General features: G+C 36.6%; 1 protein-coding gene across 3 annotated transcripts in view; it reads left to right on the top strand.

The window, feature by feature from the left end:
- The first annotated feature begins 276 nt into the window (after positions 1-276).
- The window catches only part of LOC108570440 (proton-coupled amino acid transporter 1), a 33,097-nt gene continuing 7,696 nt past the window's right edge, over positions 277-25,677 (top strand). For 2 of the 3 annotated variants that reach the window (XM_017932301.1, XM_017932300.1), the window contains exons 1-8: positions 277-520; positions 15,003-15,079; positions 18,334-18,450; positions 22,232-22,382; positions 23,200-23,327; positions 23,581-23,665; positions 24,252-24,524; positions 25,100-25,278. In XM_017932301.1, coding sequence (XP_017787790.1) covers positions 15,003-15,079; positions 18,334-18,450; positions 22,232-22,382; positions 23,200-23,327; positions 23,581-23,665; positions 24,252-24,524; positions 25,100-25,278 — 1,010 coding nt within the window. In that variant the 5' untranslated portion in view covers positions 277-520. Of the gene's footprint in view, positions 521-15,002; positions 15,080-16,123; positions 16,143-18,333; positions 18,451-22,231; positions 22,383-23,199; positions 23,328-23,580; positions 23,666-24,251; positions 24,525-25,099; positions 25,279-25,677 lie in introns of those variants that run through there. The other variant, XM_017932302.1, reaches the window with a different exon arrangement.

Here is a 25,677-nt window from a genome sequence, read left to right as displayed (position 1 = left end):
CATATTTCTTCGGAAAATTCTGAAAACGTCAATTTCTGAGGAAGATCAAAGCGTAGGAGATTACGAGGGAAAATTCGCAGAAAAGCGATCGTGGCCCGTTAGTCAACGGCGTTTTATGCGTCAGTGCCGCGTTTACGCGAAGGAAATCTGACCGTGACTTCTTCGTGATGTTCCGGAAGCCAATTTTCCAGCAGTTGAACGTCTTCATCGACCTCGGCCAAGAAGATAACGAACGGTTCCGCCGTCACCTCCGACGAAATTCAGTGGCCGCGCGCGTCTAGAGCCGGGGAGAGGCGGAATGACACCGGTCCGGCTCTGAAACAAGCAGCAGCAAAGTAGTAGCAAGTAGCAAGCAGTCTTTGGTGGTTAGCTCGAGTGTTCTCAGTAGCGCGACTCCGTTTCAGTCGCGCGAAAGCAGCCGACAGTTGCACGTGCTCACGGACCGGATTACAATCGCCACCATCCATGGGTTACCAGTACCCACTCTCGCATCTGGATACTTTGAATTGACCACGAGAAAGTAAGTTCACACTTGCTCACTTTTTCACAATTCTCGTTATTCTCCAACTGTGATTGCGCTAAATTTTTTTTCCCATAAAAGTAACCACTTGTTTCCTGTTTATTTATTCTTTTTAGTTTGCAATGCAGGAACTTGTTGGATTTTTAGCGAAGCAGAATATGGTGTGAATAGATAAAATTGTAGAAATTGAAAGTAAGAAGGATGCAAATTTGTCGAGACATGTTATTATCTCTACTTACGCGATAACGAGTCCCTTGGTCTCAGTGCAGATAAGTATTCTTAATAAGCTGTACATATTTTTCCGTGTCAAGTGAAAAATTCAGCATGATCTTTTGTCTGTTTACTATCGACACGTTCCGCGTTGCGTAGCTTATCGAAAGCTTCCCTTCAAAGAAGCTTAGACTAGCGCACGTTTTATGACAGTTTATCGTTCACTTGAATAAAATATATCTCGATGTACTTTGTTAACTTAGCTTCGGTATTCTATTGAGAAAAATTCTTTCTCAAGTATTGAACTACGTTGAATAACGTTAACCTTAACAAGCGATAGAATATTCTTTTCACGATACGCACTTGTTAACGAAAAGTGTACGGTTTAATCGACTTCGGAGGAGCACAGATCAATCTTTCAAAGGTGTCGTTTAATTATCATTTGTACGTGAAACGTTTTTGTTAGGAGAATCGGGCTCGAGGTGAATAGCGTCGAGTAGGCTAGTTGGTCGGTTTGATTTAGAGAGGGTTTTAAATAAACCGTCTTACAGCTCGGACGACGCGATTACACGGATAAATGGTCGCTTTTTGTCGGCGTTGTTTACGCAATTCACGTGCTCGTTTCAGCGTGCGAATAACCACCGGGTGAATTGTGTAAAAGTTGTAGGCTGGTCTGTATGCGAATCGACAACGTTAGTTGGGAAATGTCGAATAGAAATATTTCACACAAAGAGATGGAAAAAAATAATTTTCATTGTTTCCACTTTTAGACTCTTTTTTTTTTTGTTTTTCTTTTTGTGTCTTCACAGTAGATTTCGATACATCCTATCGGGTAGTAGCTTTTAATTCAGCCAACGTCTCGATAGTAGAATCCAGTCGCGGATTTAATTGACACTGATGAATTAAATTGACTGTGAAGAGTGTCGAAGGAACTGCACGCCTTTCTTTGCACACTTAACTCTTCTTATCTGTTTTACGTGTATCGAGTTCGTTTCGTTTGTTTCCCTTGTATACCTGAATCTACAAGTTGCATTTTAATCGATTCAGATTTTATGATACTTTTAGTTGCTCCAGTAGTTTCCCTCGAGTCATGGATTTATTTAGCAGCGTTAGTCTCTTTGAAGATAATTTAAGAAAGATTAATAAATAATATTGTATTGCAAAGAAATCATTCGTCAAACTGGTAATTATAAATCTTATCAGTTTATATTACATTTTTCTTAAAAATATATTGTAAAATTTAATTTAACATATATTTAACTTTTTAGTTAATAAATGTAACGAATGGAAAATACTACAACAGAGTTCAATTTGACTGTAAAAACGGTGATCGATTGAAAATTTGCAGGGAAAATAAGTTGGCATTGCAAACGCCAAACTTTTTCATCCTCTATGAAATTTGCTTAAGTAACAGTGAGAGAAGTTACGAATTTATGTTGATGTTAGACTTCTGATTTACTGTGATCTGTGCATTATTACTGTCGCCATCATTCATGAACATTCATGTTTACTCTCTGTGTTGATCCTGATTTATGTGAATTGTAGTTACGCTAGTTTGTAAGTGAAAAGTTTGATAAATTAGTTCTCTTAAATAGCACCATTTTCTGCTATATCACAGTGATTCGAAATTAGTCGAAGCGACATTCTTTCAAAAGCATTACAACATCCAAATTACACAACATTTTGAAACTTTTTAAGTACCTCAATCGACAACAAACTCATTCAAGTACATGTTTCTTTGTTATACATTCGATAGTGTTATTCACAATTTACATTACGAAAAGTTACAATTATTCGAAGTTATCGATTCTAATTGGAAGAATCAATTTCTGTGATAAAATCGCGACGAATCTCGCTAGAAGGCAGTTTCTTCGAAAAGAATCGACGTTCTAGTAATCCTATGCAAATCGACGAATTTTATCGACATGCAAAATTCAAATTCCTAAATAATGATTCGACCACCTCTCGATCACGCCTATCAATATCGTCCGCCACTTTATTCCCACTTTGTCCGACGAAAGATGACACTCATTGATATTGTTATTTAATTTCGAAACGTAGTTATCGTATCGATTATGCATGTTGTTGTGTCTTCGGTGGATAAAGATTTTCAAGTGTGTACAGTACTCTTGTCTAAGCGTGAGCAATAGTCAAAAATTCTCGTTCAATTCCCTGCAATCTTAATTACATTCTACTCTTATCGAAGGTAAAGCTATCTGGAAATTCTTAATAGCGAATTTGAAATTTTTCCAAACAAGTAGATACGTTCTACTTTGCCTTCTTTTTCCTTGTATTTCAACGAATTCGTTGAAACGTCCTTCTCTTAATCGCAAGAAGAATATGTGACATGGTCGCGTCCTTAATTCAAAAATGCGAATTTTCATTGCACACCTTTCAAGTTCGACACGTCAAGATCGTTAACACTTCGCGATTCGTGTTTATTCCGTCACGCGACGAAGCCAGAGTGCCCACAGTGTATCAGCGTGGTGCAACATTTCCGTCAGTGGTCCGTCACCAATTTTTGGCCATCGTTCACATCGAATATCGGCTCGTTAGATCACCGAACGAGCTTAAAAATAAAGAAAGACCTTTTATTTTTCCCCCCGCCTATTTTCGCCGCCCATTTCGGATCCCGATTTAATTTAATCGATCGTAATATAAACGACGGAAATTACACCGATGGAATCTGCGCTTCGATCGTGATTGCATCAATTAAACATGGGAGAGACATCGACGTTTTTTCTTTACTCTATTTCCGGACGCATAATCTGCATTCATTCGTCAGATCACATTGTCGTTCTCTATTCACCTCGTACAAAGGTGTGTTGAATGAGAGAAAAAAGAAGAAGAAGAAAAAGAGGAGACGACCGGGCACAAATATTGACAATCAATTTGGCGATGAAACATTTGACATTTGAACAATCTTGGCCGATGTGTCGCGACACGTGCAAAAAACGTGCACCATATTGCGACGCTCGTCGTTCCTCGAGTTTTGCATGCTTTTTCACTGTGGGCGAAAAGAAACGCGAGAGTTTCCCATAGCACCGAGGTTCCCAAGGATAACGAGTAACGTATACAGTAAAATCTCTGTTCGACAATCTACTTGTAAGAAAGTCCGTATATACCTGCTCGATTCGACGAAATTATTCAGCATAAACAATCCCATCGTGAATTTCTTTTATTCACAGACGAACAGTCGATATTTTTCATACTTTTATCGGTTTCTACGTGTCTCCAAAGTCTCTGCACGGTAATCTTCCGTTTCGGGACTTAAGTTTATCTCCTTCGGGGCTTCCTTTCGGGGGTTTTTTTCCCGATTACTTTACTCGTCAAGAGATTATCCAGAATGTCACGTTTTAATTTATTATTGCAAATTTTTCGAAAATTATCAAAAATTGTTAAAAGAAGCAGACCTAAGTGCCTTTTGAGTCACCTCAACGCCTCCATCTTTAATAACATCTTACGACGTCCATCGTGATCTCCTGTGATCTAGAAGAATTTTCTTCTATCAGGTGTAATTTTCGAAATATTTGCAATGGCAGATTAAAACGTCACACCCAGTAGATTTCGCGTGTTTCACGTTGGATGAGTCACAGGAATTGGATCGATCGTGAAATTTGGCCGGTTTAGCAAATACCAAACGATTATTCTCTACTTATCGTTCCGTATTCGAGAGTTATCGCGACGAGCATGTACAGGCAACACGAATTAATCCGATAAAGAGTGTCATGGGTAGTGCTATCCTAATTCCTTATCTGTCCGTTGTCAGCCGCGGGAAACTTGTGTTGGTCAATGTTCACGGATGTTCCGTAACGAATGTGGGCAGTCCCAACCCCGATCAGGACAAAAAGCGACGAATCTGTAATTTTCCTCGACAGCCTCACTACGTTACTATCTAATACGTTAGAAATTCTCTTATTGAGCCAAGTTACCGCATATTTATCCAAGGCAAACCTTTGTCTCGATAACAATCCTTTAAACACATCGGAAAATAATTCATGGAAAATTTCACCCTTATCCCTGAAGAGTAAACACGTATTTCACGGTAAACTGATCTGATTTCTCGTGGAAAAGTTTACCTTGAAGAGTAAACATGTTTCGTGGTAAAAAGATCTCAGTTTTCAATTTTAGTGTACTTTCTGGTAGATACGTGAATAGAAAATTTAATTAAAAGGTTCAATAAAAGAATAGAAGTAGCAAACGATAAACTGAAGAATATCATTGTTTTTAGATAATAAAAAATTGTACTTTCCTCGAATGCCGTGAGTAATTACACGTAATCCGTAATGTATTGATAACGAGAATCATTACAAATTGATAAAATCAAGAGCATCGTAATCAGAGATCGATCTAGCAATATTTCGATTTTCGTACACGTGCCAACTATTCGATTGACTCGTTCGTTCTACGTCCTTCCCATTTTTCGTCGTTATCTATTCCCTTTCCTAGATAGGATAACACGGTCAAGGAAATTTCCTCTGAGCTCAGCCTTCGAGATCCCATCCGTGACGATTCGCCGAAGCAATGATGTAATCGGTTCGGTTCGTGGCCGATAAAAACGCACGTGAACGAAGCCGCGGGCGATTCTGTTTTGGCTTGAAAGTGTCTTGCGTTGGAATCACCGATGCAATTGGGTCGGACAATGTTGATAAAGCGGCGAACCAGCGTGTTTCATACGTACCTTTCCTGTTTCCCTCGAGCGAACTTCAAACTCGCCTCTCGAATGTATCGTGTCGATGGATGAAAGGTGTTTGCTGCGTTCCTTCGCAGGGCAGAATGAATTTTTCTTCGCAGGATCTGGTCGATTACTCGACACGTGAATTATCTCCATTTTTATCAAATTTCTTTCTCGTTTCTTCTTTTTATCGTTGATCTTCGACGGTGATAACGAGACGATCAATTTCGTTATATTTTTCTTTGTTAACGTTTAATTCTCGACGATCGATCGACCGATTTTATTTTCATGATTGAGTACGAATTATTGGGAATCGAAACGATCGAGGATATATTCGGATTGAAGCGTTGTTTAGGTGTTATAGGAGGATCGTAAGGATTGTTGGAATAAGTGGGATAGCTCGTGATCGTAGGAACGGACATGGATGAATAATATCTGCAAACAGAGCTTATTATTATCGGTGATTGTTGGTTCTGTGGAGTTAAACGTTGGATTCCTTTAGGGACGGATGATGGGATATTCCCAAGAGTATATTTTTCCTGTTCTGGATCATGTTGTGACATTTCTCTCGTGTATAACGCAATTCACGGAATTACAGTGAATTTTTTATTGGACGGTGATGTATGATATTAACGTAACATTTATGTTCAACTTCTTTTTATGATTGATATCCTCTGATTAACGAACGAAAATTTGTTATCATTATACAAATAAACCGAATACTGCTCAAATATTTTGACTTTTCTTAAGTGAAATTTATTACAATCTAGAGCAGTGTATCGTGAAAGGCATAAGAAGGTAAGTCGAGTTTTTGTTTCTCTTAAGAAATGGATAATTTTGTTATGGTAAAAAAAAAAAAAAAATTAAAAATCTAAACATTTATCGACGTACAATTCGACGTGTTTCAATATTGTACATACAATTTAACTTATTATGACGCTGCGTAAACGCTCTCTAAAGACTGCTGCTCGCCAATAATCAATGTAAACTTACTAACAATGGTATATAGGGTGTTTCTTAAACGGCGTATTTCATGTACGTTGTTCAACAGCCGGTCTTAAAATAACGAGATTTTCTAAAACAGTATCCTGTTCTATATTTGCCTCTAAAATTTTCCTATACCTCGTTGGAAAATTATACAAATCATAATTACCCAGCGGTAATTAACATACGAACAAAATGTCACATATACAATCCTTTCAAATATAATAAAAAAAAAAAAGAATATTCATAACGACAAATTTCTTTTTTTTTTTTTTAAAGATATTAAAAATTATAAAATCGACTCATTGGTGTACCAATAGCTTAAGGATATTGTACAAAGGTACAATTTGAATGAAAACGAAATGAAATTAAAGGAGAAATGAGATACACTTGGAAGAAATTGGTCGCGTCTCAGCACCCAACAAAATGTTAATTAAAAACACCTATTGGGCGTGTATCAAGAGTAGGAATGGATTAAAGTCGGGCCAATAGCAGGGCTAATTCTAGACGAGACGATGTTCTAGCTGAGACGACGTGTTTCTTCCTGGTTGCACGTGGTGCAAACGCGAATTCCTGAAGTTCGATGGGGCGCCACGCGTTATCGAACCCTCCACGTATCTTTGCAAGGTCCGATGTACGATGCAACAAATAATCTGGCATCGATTGTTCTCGCGTGGGCGCCTTTTGTAAGGTCGTATTTGGACGTAGCCTATGTAGGATCGGTGATTAAAGAGAAAACTTTCCTACACGATGTACGCGATGAATTGTGACGACAAAGGTGAATCGAAAATACATTGGCCATTTTTGCCATTTCTCTGTTTCGTTCTTGTCTGAACGAGAGGAACGAGAATCTAATCCTGTGCAATTTTAAAATGTTAGACAGTTGAGAAATATTAGGTCAGTCGAATTTTATAATTTAGATCACACGTTTCCAACGAACCTTCAAATTTGGCAAAAACGAACGTAAGTGCGTTCTAATTCCACAATTTTTAAAAATTTTCTTTTCGGTAAGACCATTATGTCGGCGTTACAGAATTTCCTTGGAGTTTTATTAAAATATTTTTCGCTTTCTGGATTCTGGATTCGCATAATTGATTCAAAGTCACCGAGTTTCCATCGCGATGGTATTCTTAAGCTGCCAGAAAACTGGCAAAATGTCATCAACAATAATGGAAATTATTTCCATGATTGATCTGTTTTCGTTGTTTTTAAATAAAACTTCGATTGCACCTGAAAAGTTAGAAAGAATTCATTTCTGCGCGTAGTAGATTGGCCATTTTTGCCATTTCCCTGTTTCATTCTTATCCGAAAGAGAGGAATAGTACAGGAGAATTTTTTCTGTAAAAATGTTTCCTCCATAACGATGGGAAACGTTGTTACGAAACAGAATAACAGGTGAGTCATTAAATGGTGTAAAGTCGTATGTAAGATGTTTAAAGACGCGCTTATGAAAATGACATCGTTGAATAGTTTGGCTTGTGTTCCTATTATATGGGATCGTTTTTAAACATCCGTACTATTTATTCAATTTATATCTAGTTAAACTGTTCGGAGAAACGATCGAGTCAACGAGAGTACATAAACCCATGACGAATCGCAATAACGGTGATCGTAATTGCACCGGGGCATCATAATCGTGTCAAGAATCGCATTAAAGGGGTAATTGACTTAAAAGCATAATTCCTGTGCCCTTTACCATCGTAATCAAACGAACACGTTACTATGAATCGAAGAATAGACCGCTAATTTACAATTGAAACACACTTCCGGCTGGCTTGTTTTGATCCTTTTATCTGCGTCTGATTTCAATGAATATTAATCCCACTCGTGGGTGCCTCTTTCTCACGAGTATCGATCTATAAATGTGAATATTTATTTGTTCGTTTATTTGTTGCACGAGAGCATTATAATTTGAAATTTATTATAAGTGAATATTGAGAAAGGAATAATGAAAAATTTTCTAATTTTCAGACTTTTTTTCATTTCTATTTATTAGACTTCGATGTAGATTATAAACGGGAAATTGACAGAAGATTTTGTTTTCTCTTATAAATTTTAATAAAACAGCATGGAAAACAACGTATCGTTCACCTGAGATTATTCTATAATAGAAACGTGACTCTGAGGCGTTAGCAAAGTGGAATGGTGTCTGGAAGTGGCGACAAGGAAAACAGGGAATTCACTGTTGAGGAATGTCGATGATAATGTGTTATATATGCAGGCGTTGGGTAACTTTTTATTACCATCGTGTTTTCAGTTTTAACGCGAATTATTGCGCATGGATATTCCTTTATCTGCGTTGTCCCATTTATTCATGGAAACATTACTGCTAATTCGTACCTGGTCAATTAGTGTCTTCGAAAGAGTTCAACGAGCTTAATTATATTTACCATTTTTTATAACCATTAGAGTTGTTACGAAAATCTGAATATATGAATATTCGAATACCGGTAGAATTCGGATTTCAATTTCGAACAATTGGATATTGTTTAAGCGGTGTATCAAGTGAAATATTCGAACACTTTGTATAGTCGAATTATGTGAATAAAGAATTCGTATTCGAGATAATCCAAATTATCCAAGGATCGAATTACTGAATTATAATAATCGAGTTAGTCGAATAGTTCGACTATCCGAAGTTTCACAGCCCCGATACCCACTTACGTTGAATTTCTCGTTCAATCTGATTTCGTAATATTTATTTCTCATACGTTCGCAACATTATTTCCCAAGTAAATTAGAATTTCGTGGAGCAGTGAACGGAACGTAACGGTGGTGGGTATTATATTATAGCATAAAATTAGACAATGGGCATGATCCACTTTCGCGAAACACGTAATGCACGTGTGCATCACGAAGGTCGATGTAGATGTGCATCTAAAATCTCGTCTGATATACCATTTTACGCCGGTGATACGAACTTTTTGTTTTCGTTCGTCGGAACACGTTAATCAGGATCTATCCCTGTAATCGTAAGTGTAACTGTCTTACCATTATGAAATCACTGATAACGCTTATCTCCATCGCCTTCGTCGAATAACCGGTTGAGAAGAAGAATAATCGGTTCATCCGGATGCATTCTAACGACAGTTTCCTGGAATCAATAACGATCACCAGATTCTGATCATTTACAATTATAATTTAATCATTCTTCACTTCCGTTGCACCTGAAGGCTACGATATCGATGATTGCTTTCGGTAATTTACGCTTTTCGTAAATCCAGTGTCATCAATGGAAGTTAACGAAGCTAAGGTTACATATTTCTGGTACATATTTTGATCGTTCCTACTATGTAGGTTGATACTTTTATCTGTGTATTCAGTACCGATGTGTTGTATACGCGGTAATGATTGCAAAATCATAATGAGTAGTCTGAGCGCTGTAATGTAATCAAACTAATCCAAGCGACAAATAAGAGGATAACTACAGTACCGCACAAAAATTGAATTGCTTTCGTTAAAATTCAGTAAAAACGAAAGTGAGTATAGAGGAAGAAATGAATTAGGCGAAAATGATAAAATTTTCACTCTGTTCGGTCCGATATAAAACTTTGAATTTGATAAATTGGGAAATTTCATCGACTTGAATAACATCGCACTTTTCCATTGTGCGATCAAATTCATGAACGATACTGTAGGTGATTAAGTATTCGACTTTTGGTTGAGCAATTCTAACTATTTTATTTTTCGAAGATAATCGTTTGAACGTTTATGGCCACCCAGTAAAAAGAAGTAAGCGTAAAAACAGCCGTTTAAGGCCACCAAACGTCGAGACACTTTTACGATCGCGCATTCTACTATCTGTCCAATTACTATCAAGTTGATATATTTCAAATGACCATATCACCGGTAAAAATTATTTTATACAAAGCGTTTAGCCAATTAAGGCCGCTCGAGCGTAGGTTGTAATTACTGCCGAATTAGTTTGATACCCTAAACTGGCGCCAGCCCTTTTTCCCTCGATTGAACGACACCTGGCATAATTGACCGTTTCCTCGTTACGAAATTCTCGACCTTGCACAATCAAAAACGATTACTCGTTCTCAAACATATCGTTTGTTACGTTTCCCGTGTAAAGAGCCACTTCCTCTTGCTCTTTTCAAACGTACAAAAGTAATCGTACAATTTTCACGGAATTGTGCCAAGCTTTTCAACGAAAGAATAAAAAGATCGCGTAAAATAAAATCGAATGTTCACGTAGACGTTCAATTACGCGTTTTCTCTCTCTCTCTCGGAGTTTCTAAAGCAACGAGTGTTATTTCAGCAATAAAATCGCAAGGTGGCTTTCTAATCCTTTTTTCCCTACTCGTACAATTCACTTCGTTTGTTTCCGTTTGATTCGATCGTTACGGTAGAAATATGAAAAGTTTTTCGCATATTTTACGTATTCCTACGAAACGAATTAGTCCAACGAATTAGACGAACAATCTACGATGGAAAAAACAATAAATTGCTCGGTTAACTATTTACGCTTTAAAGATAGGAAGAAAGGAAAACTCGTCCATTAAAGTTACATTTTTCATCTGTTTCTGGTTTCACCCTGTTCCCCAACAGACAGTAAAATCTCACATTGTACGCGCGATTCGAGTTAAAGGAATTCTGTCAGTCAGGATGTTGGAAGCGTGTCGGATGTTCAGCGATGTGATGTCATAACAAGGCGATTGCAGGCGGATGCACATTTTCCGCGATTTCAGAGAGGGGAAAAAAAAGGAGAGAGAGAGAGACTGCGTGGTTTACAGATTTTATCGGTCTGTCTGTCGGTTACATCAGGAAAGATGATTGTCTATCTTAATATGCTAATGAAGAGCTACGACGTTGAAAGTTTTCCAACATCGAAACCAGGGAAAACCCGGTTAAAGAGGAATCAGGCACGCATCGATGATAAAACGCGTCATCCTTGTGATTAACGCGGCAGGAACTGATGGGTGAAAGATCAATCATCCAGTCGTTCCGACAGAGAGAGAGAGAGAGCCTTAATTGCATGTTGATGCTTCCCAGACAATTAAACCTTTCTTCTTCCCGTAAACGTTCGCACCGTTCACTTAGGGGCGTTTCGAAGGATTTCGAGCGGCAATAAGACAAAGTCATCTGAAACGGGGAAAACGATTCATCTTGTCTCGATCTCAGGCTTGGATTTTTATAAATAAAATCAAATTTTGGAGTTGATAAATTTTTACACCGAGAATTTTAATTTAATTTTTTTTAATTATTTTTCAATAGATTTCTTTAATTTCAATTTTATCTGCATTTTTTTCTGAGGAATAACTAAAGATTTTTACTGTTCTGTAATTATATTGAAATCGTAATATTGTAATTAAATTTAATATTAGAGAATTTTTTGGGGAAATTTTAGTTTTTGATGGAGAGAAGTTTTCTTTGTGTTGTCATTCTTTAGTTTCTGACAAGATTGAAGAATTTCTAGAAGATCGTGTAAAAATTGTTGGTCTTCGGTATTAACAGCAGTTTCAACAGCGGCGGATACTTTGTTTTGTTCGACGTAATTGCACAGACGTAGCAGATGGGTTGTTTTACTACTTTGTGTCATTTCGTGAGTGCAAATTGGACAATTATTCTAGTAAAACGTACTAGCAGTGGACAAGATATCGGGTGTATCAGGATGGAAATTATGGAATACTTAACATTCTTGAAATAGACGGTAATAACGTAGTTTGATAAAAGATCTACGTACATGGTTACGAACGATAATTACAAATGATACGATAAAATGCGATGACTTTGCGTGAATGAAATTTTTAATGGAGGAATTGATGAATTAATGAGCTAATTAAGGAAGTAAACAACAAAATTGTATATGCTACTAAGACTAATAATAATTTATTAGTAAAGACTAATAAAAAGTCTTTATCTTCTGTGTTTCAAATAACGAAGAGAAATATTGTCGCAACACGGTCCAATTAAAGCTTTTATTCCATATTCACGTGAACTTTACCAGCAAACAAAAGAATAATTGAAAGCAAACATTTAATATTTTTCATATTTTCTCGTTCACTCTTCTATCACATATTTTGTAATTCTTAAAAGAACACGAGCGTAAAAATATTTTTTATACTTTTTCATATTTCCATTACAGACTTTATTTATTGAAAATAACAAATAAATTTTTCACTCACTTTTCTATGATATCCCTATTTTTAACGTTGCATCGTTATCCAACTATACTCCAAATCACATCTCGAAAAATTGCATTCTGCATCGATCGTTGTCACGTATAGTCGGTCTAAGAAACAGTGAGGTCGGTAGGCGTGAACGTTCGCATGATCTAGCATCTAGCGTGGACAGAAGACAAGTGTTCCAAATCTCAATCAAGTCAGCAATTTGATTCAGTCAAAATCGAGACCGTAAAATGCTGCGTATACTGATCCGAAATGCTACGTATTAACGCTTTAATTTACGGCCCCGCTGTGTTTCTTCCATCGGCTATACATTAAAAAGAATGAACCACTTATCGAGGATGATCGAGTCAATCGAATGAGAAATTCCATGCACTCCAGATCCGCGATACACGCGAGCCTTCTAGAATCGACGAATAAATCAGTTTGTTATTGCTGGCACGTGTACACGTGGCGTGTATAACGCGTGTGCCCGGCGATTTCTCGCTGTTCCGCGTGTCTCCCCTCAGCAGAGGAGTTCAATCTGCTTGCAACCACGCATGGATTACTTAAGAAGTCAATCAATGACACAGGCTCTCCCAGTCGTGGCCCTGCGATTGGCACATTTCCTTTCGTGGCGAAATCTTCGCGATGGAATATTACCCGATCTATAGGACTAATCGCCGTTTCCACTGATTTTATCTAGAAAAAAAAAACAAATTAATACAAATGGCACAGTTGGTAGATTAAATTAGCGCAAAGCTGATTTTACATTAACTGATAAAGTGTTTTCTTTTTTTTTCCACTCTTGAAGAGTTATACTCTTGCAGTTTCGTAATTTCGCTATTGGAGCGATGAAATGATACTTATGCAATCTTAGATATGATCTTTGGCTGCATCTTTGATCGATCGTGCGTTCACTTTCAAATATTAAACATTTTGAATGTTTAGGGAATCCGAAATGTAAGTAAATCAACTCTTATCAGAGGATTTCATAGAATTCTTGATTTGGAACTCTGGTAGGATCTATAGATCCTTTTTTCACTGCTCTCTTGGCACTTAAGTATTAAATATTAGAAATTTCTAATATTTCTTTCTTTTTTTATTCAGCGAATAGTTCATATTTGAGAAATTTGACAAAGTGTTATTTTCTTCACTGGGTTTCATAGAATTCTTTAGATCTCCAGTTAGGTCTTTAACGTTACTATGCCTCGCGAGTTCTTTCCCATCAAAAATATGTTCTCCCTTTCAAAATAATTGCCAATTTTAATAAAGGTTTAAAGAAGTTTGCTATCAATATGTTTTCCATTTCTTATTAAATTTCAATTGCCTAAAAAATTTTCAACGAAAAGAAGAATTGCAATGCACTTCTAATTTCCTTCTCTTATTGTTCAAAAGTTATTCATCGAACAGCTAATAAATGTTCACACGAGAAACTGCCTCGAGTTGCATTCGATCTAAAGCATAGAAATCATTTATACGTTTTCTGCCGATTGCAAGCCGCCTGTTCGCAGAGGCGGTTCGTTAACAGAGCGGAATATTACCGGAGAAAACCAAACGGAGCCTGGTGACAGATGTTCGGTCACGTTTTCGTGGGAAACTATGTCGTCTGATCAGTATCTTCCATTGAACTTTGCGCGACCCCAGCTCGATCGGCTGTTTGTAGAAGAAAAACGCCGGTTATGTCACAGTTCAGAGCTTAATTAGCAAATCGCCTTTTTATTTCACGGATGGAATACTCGGGAGGATATTTTAGGAATTTGATTGTTTTCTTTGAAAAGTTCCATTTTCACACGTTACGAAACGTACACTAACAATAAGTGATCTCATACTTTGTTTCTTTCATTCTAAATAATAAACCACACTCTACTTCTGGAAATATTCGTCCAAGATGAAAATTTTCGTTTACAGATTTTTACTTAGAAAGAGAAATTTCTTTTTCCGAAGAAAATTCACGTAAAACTTTGTTCGATCAACATCATTTTGTATATGGTTTATGAAAAAAGATGCTTGATTCACGTTATGTTATGTAGAACCGATTTGCTTGTATAGTATCCATTTTTATACTTTTGGATTTCGTAGTCAAGTGGCTTTTTCAGTTCGGCTGTATTTTATGCAAAAACATAAAGAGGTATTTACGTTGTTTCTTTTTTATGTAACTCTTTGCTTGTTTCTCGAATGTCTTCGGAATTTTGGCTGTTTTTACCACGAGATAAGGAAAACAAAGTCAATTGTAAGGCGTGATGTGAGTTTTAAGTGGACGAAAGATGACTTGCCGGGATTTTGGCAACGATTTCCACGTGTGTCTTGTTCATTCTCCATATCTCCGTGTCATTCAATGAAATGCTCGATAATTGTATATTTTTTATTATAATTAATTGCTACAAATGGTCGAAAAATACTAAAAAATAATCATAAATACGATTATATTAAATACGAATAGTGTAATATTTTCGTATAATATTTCAGAGTACTAATTAGCTTCCCATAATTATTGTTGCAGATGGAAATGCACAAAAACCCCAATGGGAAGAGGAATTCTTTGCGTGGTGACGAAAATTCGCTGAAGGAACCTCACAGGTAAATACTGATTTGCTTTCTAATAGACGTCGATTAATTATTATTCACCAAGCTGTCTGGGATACCTGGATTTTCACCTTTTAAACCGTGTCGCACGATGATATTGAATTTTTCACGCACATTAACTACACCGCCTACAGTTTAATTACCTCGACTAACGTCGTCGTGTCGATTCGATAATTTACTATGCTGCAACGTTGCGTAACTGCAGATTGTTCAAGAACTAATTATGAATTTATTACAGTAGCACACCTGCGCAAGCTTCGAACAGCCAACCAATGAAACTTTTCCTTTGAATTAAAACTGTTTAGAATCTGTTGATCGGACCAATTGAATATTTTTACAAATCGTCCTCATCATAAACTCCTAACATCTGCAGTTGTATACTTTAATCTATTTGCAAATATTTTTGCAAATTTTATTGACGCTTCTGTAAACATGTTGTATTTATTATTATAAGATTGTTAATATTTTCCTCATTTTTTGACGTTCATTTACTATCAGAAATTTTCACCAATTTTGACAAATTTACAGGTCTATTTTTGCAAAAAAATAGTGTCCTTATTTATTATTTAATATTTTGATTAATTTCCTTAGTAGGTATCTTCACAAATTTTTCTTATTTCTATCTGTTATTTTATTTTCCCAAAAATGATATCCTTACTTATCATTTTTACAAATTTTTTTAATATTCCTATTTTCCTTTGTTCTATTTCTGTGCTCTACATTTGCACAATGTTTTCGTCCGTTTTCTCGCTGTCGTTTAATTCCACGTGATCGTCGTACTCGTTATCAGCGATAACTTTCATGGCTTTATCCAGTTCACCGTTCACCGAAATAGTCGGTGGAATGGACTAAATAGTTAGCATTAAACGGGCAAATTGCGAAACTCGCTGTCTTTATATACATGTTCCCTCTTCAGCGGCAAGACCGGAGCCAAAAAGTGACGTAGCTCGTTGGCATCCAACGATATTTCTTCGATCCTGCGTCGAAACTACCACGGCGTTTCACCTGACAGTCCGCGTTTTATCATCACGAGGAGCGACGATTACATGGAAATGAGGTTGCACGAACAATGATCGAGGTTTCCCTCCTCTTTTAACCAGGCTCAGATCTCCTTTGCACAATCGATATCTCCTATCCTCCTGGATTATTTATTTCTTATCTGTGCTTTCGTAATTTTCTGAATTAACAATATCCACAACAATCGTGAACAAACGTAATCATATCAAGAACGTATCGTATCTTTGTAGTTACAATGTCATTTCTAAGACGTTCTGTTCATTGATTACCTCATATGGCAATTTACATGTCAGTCGTTAATTATTCCGTTATTCAAGGATATCTGGAAACCGGTTTATTCTGTTTTTCTTTTTGTTTTGTTACACATTTCTCAGTGACCTTGTGTCGCGAAAATTTTTCCATTTCCAAAGGGGGAAATTATCTTAACGGTAATTCTATTGTTTTTTATTTCACACGTGAAACACAGGACCAAGTTGATTCGCAGAGATTTTGCAGAATTTGCCATTTGAGAAGGAAAAGCGTGTGCGGTACATGTGATGCGTACTACGTTCAGAAGTGTTGAAGTTAATTTAATTGTAGTGACGGTTTCGTTGAAAATCCCCAACTGGTCGGTCGTGGTGTGGGTCTTGAAAGGAAAATCAGACACGTCGAGGAAGAATTATAAATAACGCGTGATAAACTTGTTGCTGTTCCTAGTGACTGCTGGTTGTCCGAGAAGGGAAGTCTGAAATATTTGTTCAGACTAATAAAAAGGTGTTTCCGACTGGTCAAGAGGGGGTTCACCTTGAAAATGTTAATGCCAGTTCGTGTGTATAGGATATACAGGATTTTTTAAATAAAGACCAGTTTAGACCGTCACTTTCACGTTGCTTTACATACATACGTGTGACTCATAGGAAATTGTGCATTTACCGCGATGTATTTTGCTAAAAAATTCATTAGCATCGATACTTCTTCTGTTAAAGCGATAACATAAATTTCTTGAAGTTTCACAAATTTTTGTCGTTGCTTTCTTCCACTGCATACTTTTTAAATACCTACTAATTCTAATCGCGTCACCATTTTCTTCGATTTTGGGTTTCACGAGGTTTACAAAGTTTTATTTTCTTCAACACTAATTTTTATCGTATCGCAGTGTTTCACAGGGTTTACAAACTTTTATTTTCTTTCATTGCCATTTACCATTTTCTTCAATTTTGTATTTCACGAGGTTCACAAATTTTTGTCTTTCTTTCATTGTGCACCGTAACTTCTTTAAATACTAATTTTTACCATATTACCATTTTCTTCGATTTCGTATTTCATAAGTTTCACAAATTTTCGTTATATTACCACTTTCTTCGATTTTGCGTTTCACATTTTCCAAATTTTCTTTTACTCCATCGTACACTTCGAATTCTCGGACCTTCATTTTTATTACATTACTTATCGTGCTTTTCGACTATATACTTCTATCGCAATTACTTTAACAATTTCGCAAAGGTAATGTCCAAATTGGCCGTTATTCAACTTCCATCACAATTCGAGTGAAAGTAGAACGTGTTCGATGTGTACGATGTCACTAGCGTCGAGTAGTCTACGGTAGATGTTGAGCTATGGTAATCGTAAATCTTACGAGCAACTGGTTTGACGTTCATGGGAAAAGTTGGACGTAACTTTATACAGAAGTAAACCCGCTGGCACTGCATTCTAGTTGCACTTGTTGCTATCAGTCTCGGGTTTCTTCAAACAAAGAGATGTTCGGTAATTAGAGGTCTCATTGATACCGATCTTTACATAATCCCCGTGTAAATTCTGAGCCTTGAAAGCTTTGAAAATTCTTTTTCGCAATCATAATTGCAATAATTGCAATTTCTCGAGGTAGAAATCATTATCTCTCTTTGTAACAAAGAGAACTCCTATAATGCACCTATATAGGAAATTATGTAAACGATAATACATTACATAGTATTAAGAAAGCACACAAATGGTAATTAAGTAAATACTAATCATCTTATTGTTTCCAAATTTTTTAAATTGTGCACTTATTCTTTCCTTTTTCTTTGTTATATTCTATATTAAAGAGAAGATTACTTCGTTCCATAATATCATTGTAGTAATTAAACGAGAGAAAAATATTTATTTTCCAGTAATTTTTTCTTTCGTGACATATTCCACATTAAAAAAATTATTTCGTTCGGTAATATCATTACGATAATGAATAATACGAGTGCGAAATATTTATTTTTCAGAAATGGTAGCACGTACGGAGCCTTCCAATCGAAGGACCCTATTCTGGCTGTGGAAAAGGGCTCCGAAATGGAAGGCGGAAGCGACGAGCATGGAATTTCCGTTCACCATCCGACCTCGTAAGTTCAATTACCTCGCACCTCACGATTCTCGTTTCCTTCGAGTCGTCCTTCTAAGCAATTTTTTTTTCGGCTAACTTTCGAATAAATTTGCCAACCAGACGAATGAAATGCTCGATGAATTTAATTCAGTTACGACATACCAAAGGGAGAATAAGTTTCGTTACGTTCACGTGTGTACGTTCCTTCTTCGTTGCGGATATGTTACACAGCCTCGAGGTGGGTTCCGCTCTTGCGGTTTTAACTTACACACCGCTGAACTATGGTCACTTTCAGTTACATTACCTACGAACAATTTCCTTTTATCTCTTCATAGAACTGCGAATGTGTACGAAATACCGCAAGTTAAATATATACAACCGTTTGATTTCTGACTATTTTTTTCTTCGCGACGGTCAGACGCGATAAGATTTGCAAGTGGAACAATTAGTTATACTTAACGCGATTTGTAAGTAATATTCGTTTCGTTATTTCTACATTTGTGGAATACGAAAATTCAGCCAACAATTAGTTTAACACACAGCTGGATTTTCTCAGAAAAATTGTAGTATAAATTTTTTAATACGTTTTTAAAAAATTTTCTAATTTACCGTTTTAATTTGCTTTTTAATTTTAATCGACTTTTTCGAAACAATTTCGTTTTAGCGTTCTTGTTTCAAGGTAAAGACATAAAAGACGTGCAAGTGTAACTTTACATAAAAATCCCAGTTAATGTTTTGAAATTTCAAACAGTTTAATTTCGACGTCTCTTTACATACGCAGAATTGCTTCTTTTTATCAGGTCAGTTGTATCTTCGAAAAATGTTCTACGTCTTTGCAAAGGTCTGATGTCATTTCTCCAACGAGTGTATCTCTTTGTTCGTTCTTACGGCGAAATGATGCATTAGGTTCGTGCAATTAGTAACATCGGGAGTAAGAATAGATCATTTCGTGCCTTTTGCAATAATTGATCGTAAAGCGGAATTCTCACGTACGTCATCGTCTTTATCGTGTTCTCGATGACGACATTCTGCATGGAAGGAAGGAAGCAATTTAACGGATAATCGCGATTTTCCGTGATACGTCCGAACACTATTATTTTCCAAGTAGATCCACGTAAATTTGACAGGACTCTGGCTGTTCAAAGCGTTCTGCTTAAAGGAACCGGATAATCTCATGATTAACGCGTTTTTCCTGCGAAGTAATCGCTGTATATCCCGGGAAAATATCCCTTTTTTTTTTTTTTTCTTTGCTCGGCGTAATTGTGACGATGAATTAAAGTGCAGAACCGCGAGCCTTGAAGCATCGTGCGTCACATATGTACAGATATGTGCCGTACGTCTCGAGTAAATGTTCTTAACCTCGCGTTCCATTCACCAGAGGATACATATTTAAAAGAGCGACAGATAAAACGTTTCGATACCGTGCTGGCTCGCAAGGATGTCATCGAGATAACGAGAGACACAGTATACTTAACGAGTCGTTTAATTCTGCGACATTGATTGCCTGTTGTTAACTCATTACAGTATATCAACCTTTAATGACTGGTTCCATTTTTCTTCTTGTGACGTTTTTGCGTGGTTAACGAGAGGTGTTTTTCCAGAGAGAATTAAATTTTTTATTTTATACCGTGTCAAGGGTAGAATTTGGTACTTAGTCTGCTGCTCCAATAATTTTTGCGAATTTTTAATCTATTATCGTAATGTATTTTCGTCGAAATTTTTAGAATTTGAAACTTTTTAGATTTCTTTTTCAAATTTTGTACAATATTTATCAAATGACTTGCAATTATTTATTAGAATATTTTGAAAGTTTTAATTATTTGGAATTTTTAAACTTTGTCTTTGATGTGCTCCATGGCGATGTAAATGCGTGTTCCAGGATATGCGATTTATTTCCACGTGATTTCCATAATTTCCTTCGAAAAATCTCCTACCCTCCTGTTTCCTTTCCAAGCGATACATTAAATCATTTCCAGCGACTTGAATATATTTAACCTCTGACTCGTCTTTCCTCTCAATCTTGCATTAAGTACGGCCTGAACGAAATTGTCCACTCTTTTAATTGCAGCGTTATTGTTGCTACAGACGTGTTACACGGGAACACGTTTTATACTGGATCATGTATGATGATCACGTGCGAGGCTAATTTCCTTAATTCACGAGCACGCGCAACATTAATGCAAATCACGATGTATAACAATTCGTAAGGAAGTAAGCGAAGGATAATGAACAGCTACTGCTGAACAATTTTTTAAAAAAATTTTCTCGAGTATTATTCTCTTGCAGCGATTTTCTCGATGCAGTAGTAAAACGATATATTTAAACGTGTCACATAAAGTGTAACAATATCCAAGCATTGTCATTTAAATTTTACTTCAAATTTATGTGCAATTTTTATAAGTACCTACTACAAGTTTATGTAAAGATGATATAAAAATTGCTAGAAATTTGTGGCAAATTCGAAGCTGTCAACAGTTCTGCTATTCAGTTTGTTCTTATTTTTCGACGATGAATCATTTTTACACGGATGTGCCTTGGCTCGATTAGATATATGTACACAGAACGTCGGTGAACATGATTAACGAGCAACACAGGCCTAGGCTTTTCCTCCAAACTGCAAAAGCCGAAGCCGAATCTCGAAATAAATATGTTGGCATAGGTTCTCACTGGTTCGCGTAATTTCCACATTTAACTTTTCATTTGGAGAATCGCCGTTGTCGTGACATAGTAGTATTTTACTCGGTTGCACAATTATGCGTTTCATTGAAATGCGTCCTCTTGCGAGAACGTAATCAAGGACACTCGATGTAAAGCTTGAAGGTCTATCGAATTTTCAAATTTTTCGTAATCTTCTCTTAAACACGATCGAAATAAATTTCATTTCATTTTTTCTTTTGCCAGCTTTATTGGAACGAGCGTAACTTATTCTCGGTACGAAAGTATTCTTAATACACTATGAGTCAGCATAAGGCACGAAAAAACTGCAGAAATATGTATTTATAGTCGTTCGAGTCGCGTATTTTAAGAGGGATTCTTGTCTACTTTATTTCCGTCCGCGTGCTTTCCATTCTCGTTTATTTCTGTTATTCGAAGAATCATCGCGCTCGTGAATAATTAACGATATCCACAGATTAGCGGTGGGTATGTTTATGCAAAGCGTAAAACCGCGGGAGAGGCATGGACCGGGCGTTTTCAAACTCGGTCGGTCGGTTCATTCGCCGGTGATTTTAAATTAGCTCGCGCGACGGGACACGGGAATGCTTGAGAAATTTGCTAGTCAACTGTACCAACCTTTGTTGACTCTAGTTCACCGTTACATCGATGAATAATTAGAAATTTTTCACGAGATCGGCAAGTGAAATAATTACACTATCTCTCCTCTGACACTCTTAAAACGTAGAATTACAAACACTTGGAAAATTCCAATTTCCTTAAAAATTGCAAATCAGTAAACTATATCAACGATGAAATTAAAAAAAAAAGAATAGAAATTTTTAATCACTTCTTTCAGTCCTTGTGTAGTCATTGTTGATGGTTGTCTAAGTAGGTAATCGGAACAATTTTATCTTAAACGAGATAAATTCGAACAAACAAGTAAATCACATCGACGATGGAATTTTAAGAAATTTCGAATAGTTTGAAATTTATCGCGACTTTGTGCAGTCATTGTTGATGACTGCTCAGGCAATTGGGGCAGTTCAATCTGGAGCTGAAAATCAATATTACTGTATCGAATAACAACACGAATGCGTTGTTTCATTTAATATAGAAGGTTATTTATGACGGTTGAATAATTACAGGTATTTAGAAACAATGATGCACCTGTTCAAAGGTAACGTCGGCTCGGGTATGTTTGCGTTAGGGGATGCTTTCAAGCATGCCGGACTGCTGCTGGCTCCGCCGCTTACGATGTTCCTCGGGGTTATTTGTGTTCATGCTCAGCACATTCTCGTACGTGAAACAAACTTCTTTTCTGTACATAATTTTTTGCACTAACGAAGTAATTAATAATTAATCATTGTGTTAACTGAATGTTACAGGTCGTGTATTGTGAAATGTCGGATTTTTCACGGAGGAATGAGAATCGTTTTCTTTTTTTAAATTCAAACAAACATTAGCAAAAAATGACCAACATTTGTACGAACTTAACGCGAGACAACTGAAACTTTTCGACACTCGAGTAGTCACTTTGAGCAATTAATTTAGGAATGATTAGAAATCCGACATTTCACACTGCAATACCTAATGTATTACGTATCTTGTTTGAAATAAAGATTGAATTGCATTCCTAATGATAGAAAATGAAAGAAACGAAACGCTGTAAACTTCATATTATAACGAAGTGCAACACGTTCACGATTAAAGGTTGCAAACAGATATCAATTTCCATCAGTTCTTAAGTTACACGAAATGCTGATACAGTATAACAAGATTATTACGAGAAACTGATCTAACTTCTTCCAGCGATATATAGTGTTTCCCTTTAAACGTGCGACAAGATAATTCATCGAAATTTCGGTCTAATTTTTAGAAATAATTTCACTATCATTTGGGAATAATATACAATTTATTGAAATTTTCTTATGTGTTCCTTTAGAATATCTGAACTATTAACTTCATCTATTCCACGTTCGTGTCTCATGCCTTATATTTCACGTAATTACAAATGTATGTAGTCTTTACACTTTAACTAATAACATAGAATGTAAAGAATCGAGGAGAAGATCCCCGCTTGGTAATATATACAGGTATTATAATTTGCTCGCAGATTAAGTGTAACGAAGAGGTGACGCGTCGCGTTAATGATCCGAGTGCCTCGACTGGATTCGCTGGTACAGTGGAATTGTGCTTTGCCACCGGCCCTCTTTCACTCCGAAAATACTCTGTGTTTATGAGGTACGTACACATACGTGTAATAAGAAGAGCATGAAATAGGGACACCATCGAACTATGCGCTACACAATTGTATCAGCGTTACGTGAAATGCTTGCACACCTCCAGACGTTTATTCGACAAATCGACGATATTATCGCAAGAGTTAATTTACGATTTTATTTCTCCGTCTTTTGTTCTCTTCTTTGTTTCGCGTATATATTCCATTGTGCATCTTTCCACATGATTTATACTGCCATCCGTCACTTTGTTCCAGACAATTGGTTAATATATTTTTATGTATCACGCAACTTGGATTTTGCTGCGTTTATTTCGTTTTCATTGCCAAGAATATGAAGCAGGTGAGCTATTACCCTTTCTTTTCTTTCTCGAGATAATTAGCGCGATTGTTTCTTTTTTCGGTAATGATAGCGAGGGAAGGTTCTGGTTTGGATTCTGTGTCAATTTTTTTACAATTATATTTTAGGCAAAGAAGTGTGAAAAATGAAAGAATAAAGTTGGAATGTTTTAGTCTTCTGAATTGGAACCTCCTTTGAATTCATTCGAATTATTAGCGCATCTACGATATGTACCTAATATAATCGATGACACATGAACGACTCAGAAGCCAAAGTGACCAACTCCGTCAAATTAAATTTATCAAATTTTGGTCATTTATGAAGAATCAAACACCAAGTATGTGCTTTGTTGCTAAAATTAGTAGACTGTCAAAAAGTGGTTAATCACTTTGGCTTTTGAGTGGTTTACATCGTAAGTGGAAAACCTGATATTATCAGAGAGTGTTCGTAAAGCAATCAGGAAGATAAGACAAAAATGAAAAGATATTATTATTTAATTTTCAAATTTCCACGAATGTTGATGTTTTAGATGTAAGAACTATCGAATGATTAATTTGAAAAAAAAAACAAAAATCGATCTTGCCGACAGGTGTTGGACGTGTACGGGATCGAGATGAGCGTTCACGAACACATGGCTGTGATCCTGATCCCCATAATGCTGAGCACGTGGATCAGAAACCTCAAGTACCTGGTACCTGTTTCGTCGATGGCGAATTTCCTGGTCACGGCGGGCTACATCGCCACCATGTATATAATGTGCCACGATTTGCCGCCGATTCGCGAGAGGCGGTACATAGCCGATTGGCACGAGCTGCCCCTGTTCTTTGGCACTGTGATATATTCTTTCGAGGGTATCACTTTGGTAAGCCGTCTCGCGTCTGTACGTGCTTCTTACCAGCGTTTATATAACGAGTTATAAATTTGGCGACCGGTCGCTTCGTCATTTTCTCTCTAATAAGAAGCAGACTTTTAGAGAGAACGGCGCGGCGTGCCGATTTTGACAACATCGAACGTCGGCAAATTACCTTCCAAGGTTTCGTTTCTGCGCACGAACGGTAGTTGAGAACTAATCGAGGGAATAGAGAATCTTCTGAAAATAGTTTTACGATTGCTATTTCGCGATGAATATGTATTTTAGGGGAATTAGAAGATCGTCGATGTTTTAAGTAGAACAAAGTATTTTATAGTTTTTGAATATTCACGATGATAGAAATAAAGAATCGAAAGAAAGATAGAAAGAAAAGAAGAAGATCGGATAAAGAAATGGAATTGGTTATGTAAGTTACCTTTCGAGATTTGCGCAACTGTTTCTGACGTGGTAGCAGACTATTGGAAATTATGTTATATTTGCATTTGTTAAAATAGAAATTTTGCGGTGTTACTTCGAATATTTCGATGTATATTCCGTTTTAATCGTTTTTTTCTGTTACATTTCAGGTGTTACCGCTGAAGAATGAAATGAAGAAACCTAGCAATTTCAATAAGCCACTGGGTGTCCTAAATGTGGGAATGGTGATTGTTGGAGCGATGTTCGTCGCGATTGGTTTTATTTCGTATTTAAAATATGGCGACGCGGTGGCTGGATCTGTAACATTGAATCTTGAATCGAAAGAAGTGTAAGTATAGAATTTACTTTTTCTTCAATTGTATCTGGATACTGTAATTATTGTTCGGTCGATAAAGTCGCTTCCCTTTCAATATATACCTCATGTAAATTACTCGTTAAATTTATCTATTCAAGTATTAAGTTATTGATTCATTTTGCTCTTACGATCAATCAATTCTACAGTGAAATCTATGATTTCGATGTGATATAATTCAGGCAAGTTGTTACTTTTCGTAAGGTTAGCACTTATACGAATATCATTCTGCTGACTCTACAGTAGATTACAGTAAATTCTCTACAAGAGCCAGTAAGTTTGGATTCTACAAGTGACGGTATAGATGGTCCTACGCCTAGGTCTGCGTCATTGCTGCGCCAATGTTATCTCGCTCGCAGTCAGTCAAGCCTGTAA

The sequence above is a fragment of the Habropoda laboriosa genome, unplaced genomic scaffold (assembly GCF_001263275.1).
Source record: "Habropoda laboriosa isolate 0110345459 unplaced genomic scaffold, ASM126327v1 scaffold84, whole genome shotgun sequence".
NCBI lineage: Eukaryota > Metazoa > Arthropoda > Insecta > Hymenoptera > Apidae > Habropoda > Habropoda laboriosa.
The sequence above is the reverse complement of the archived record's forward strand: the minus strand, read 5'-3'. Positions and strand labels throughout refer to the sequence as shown.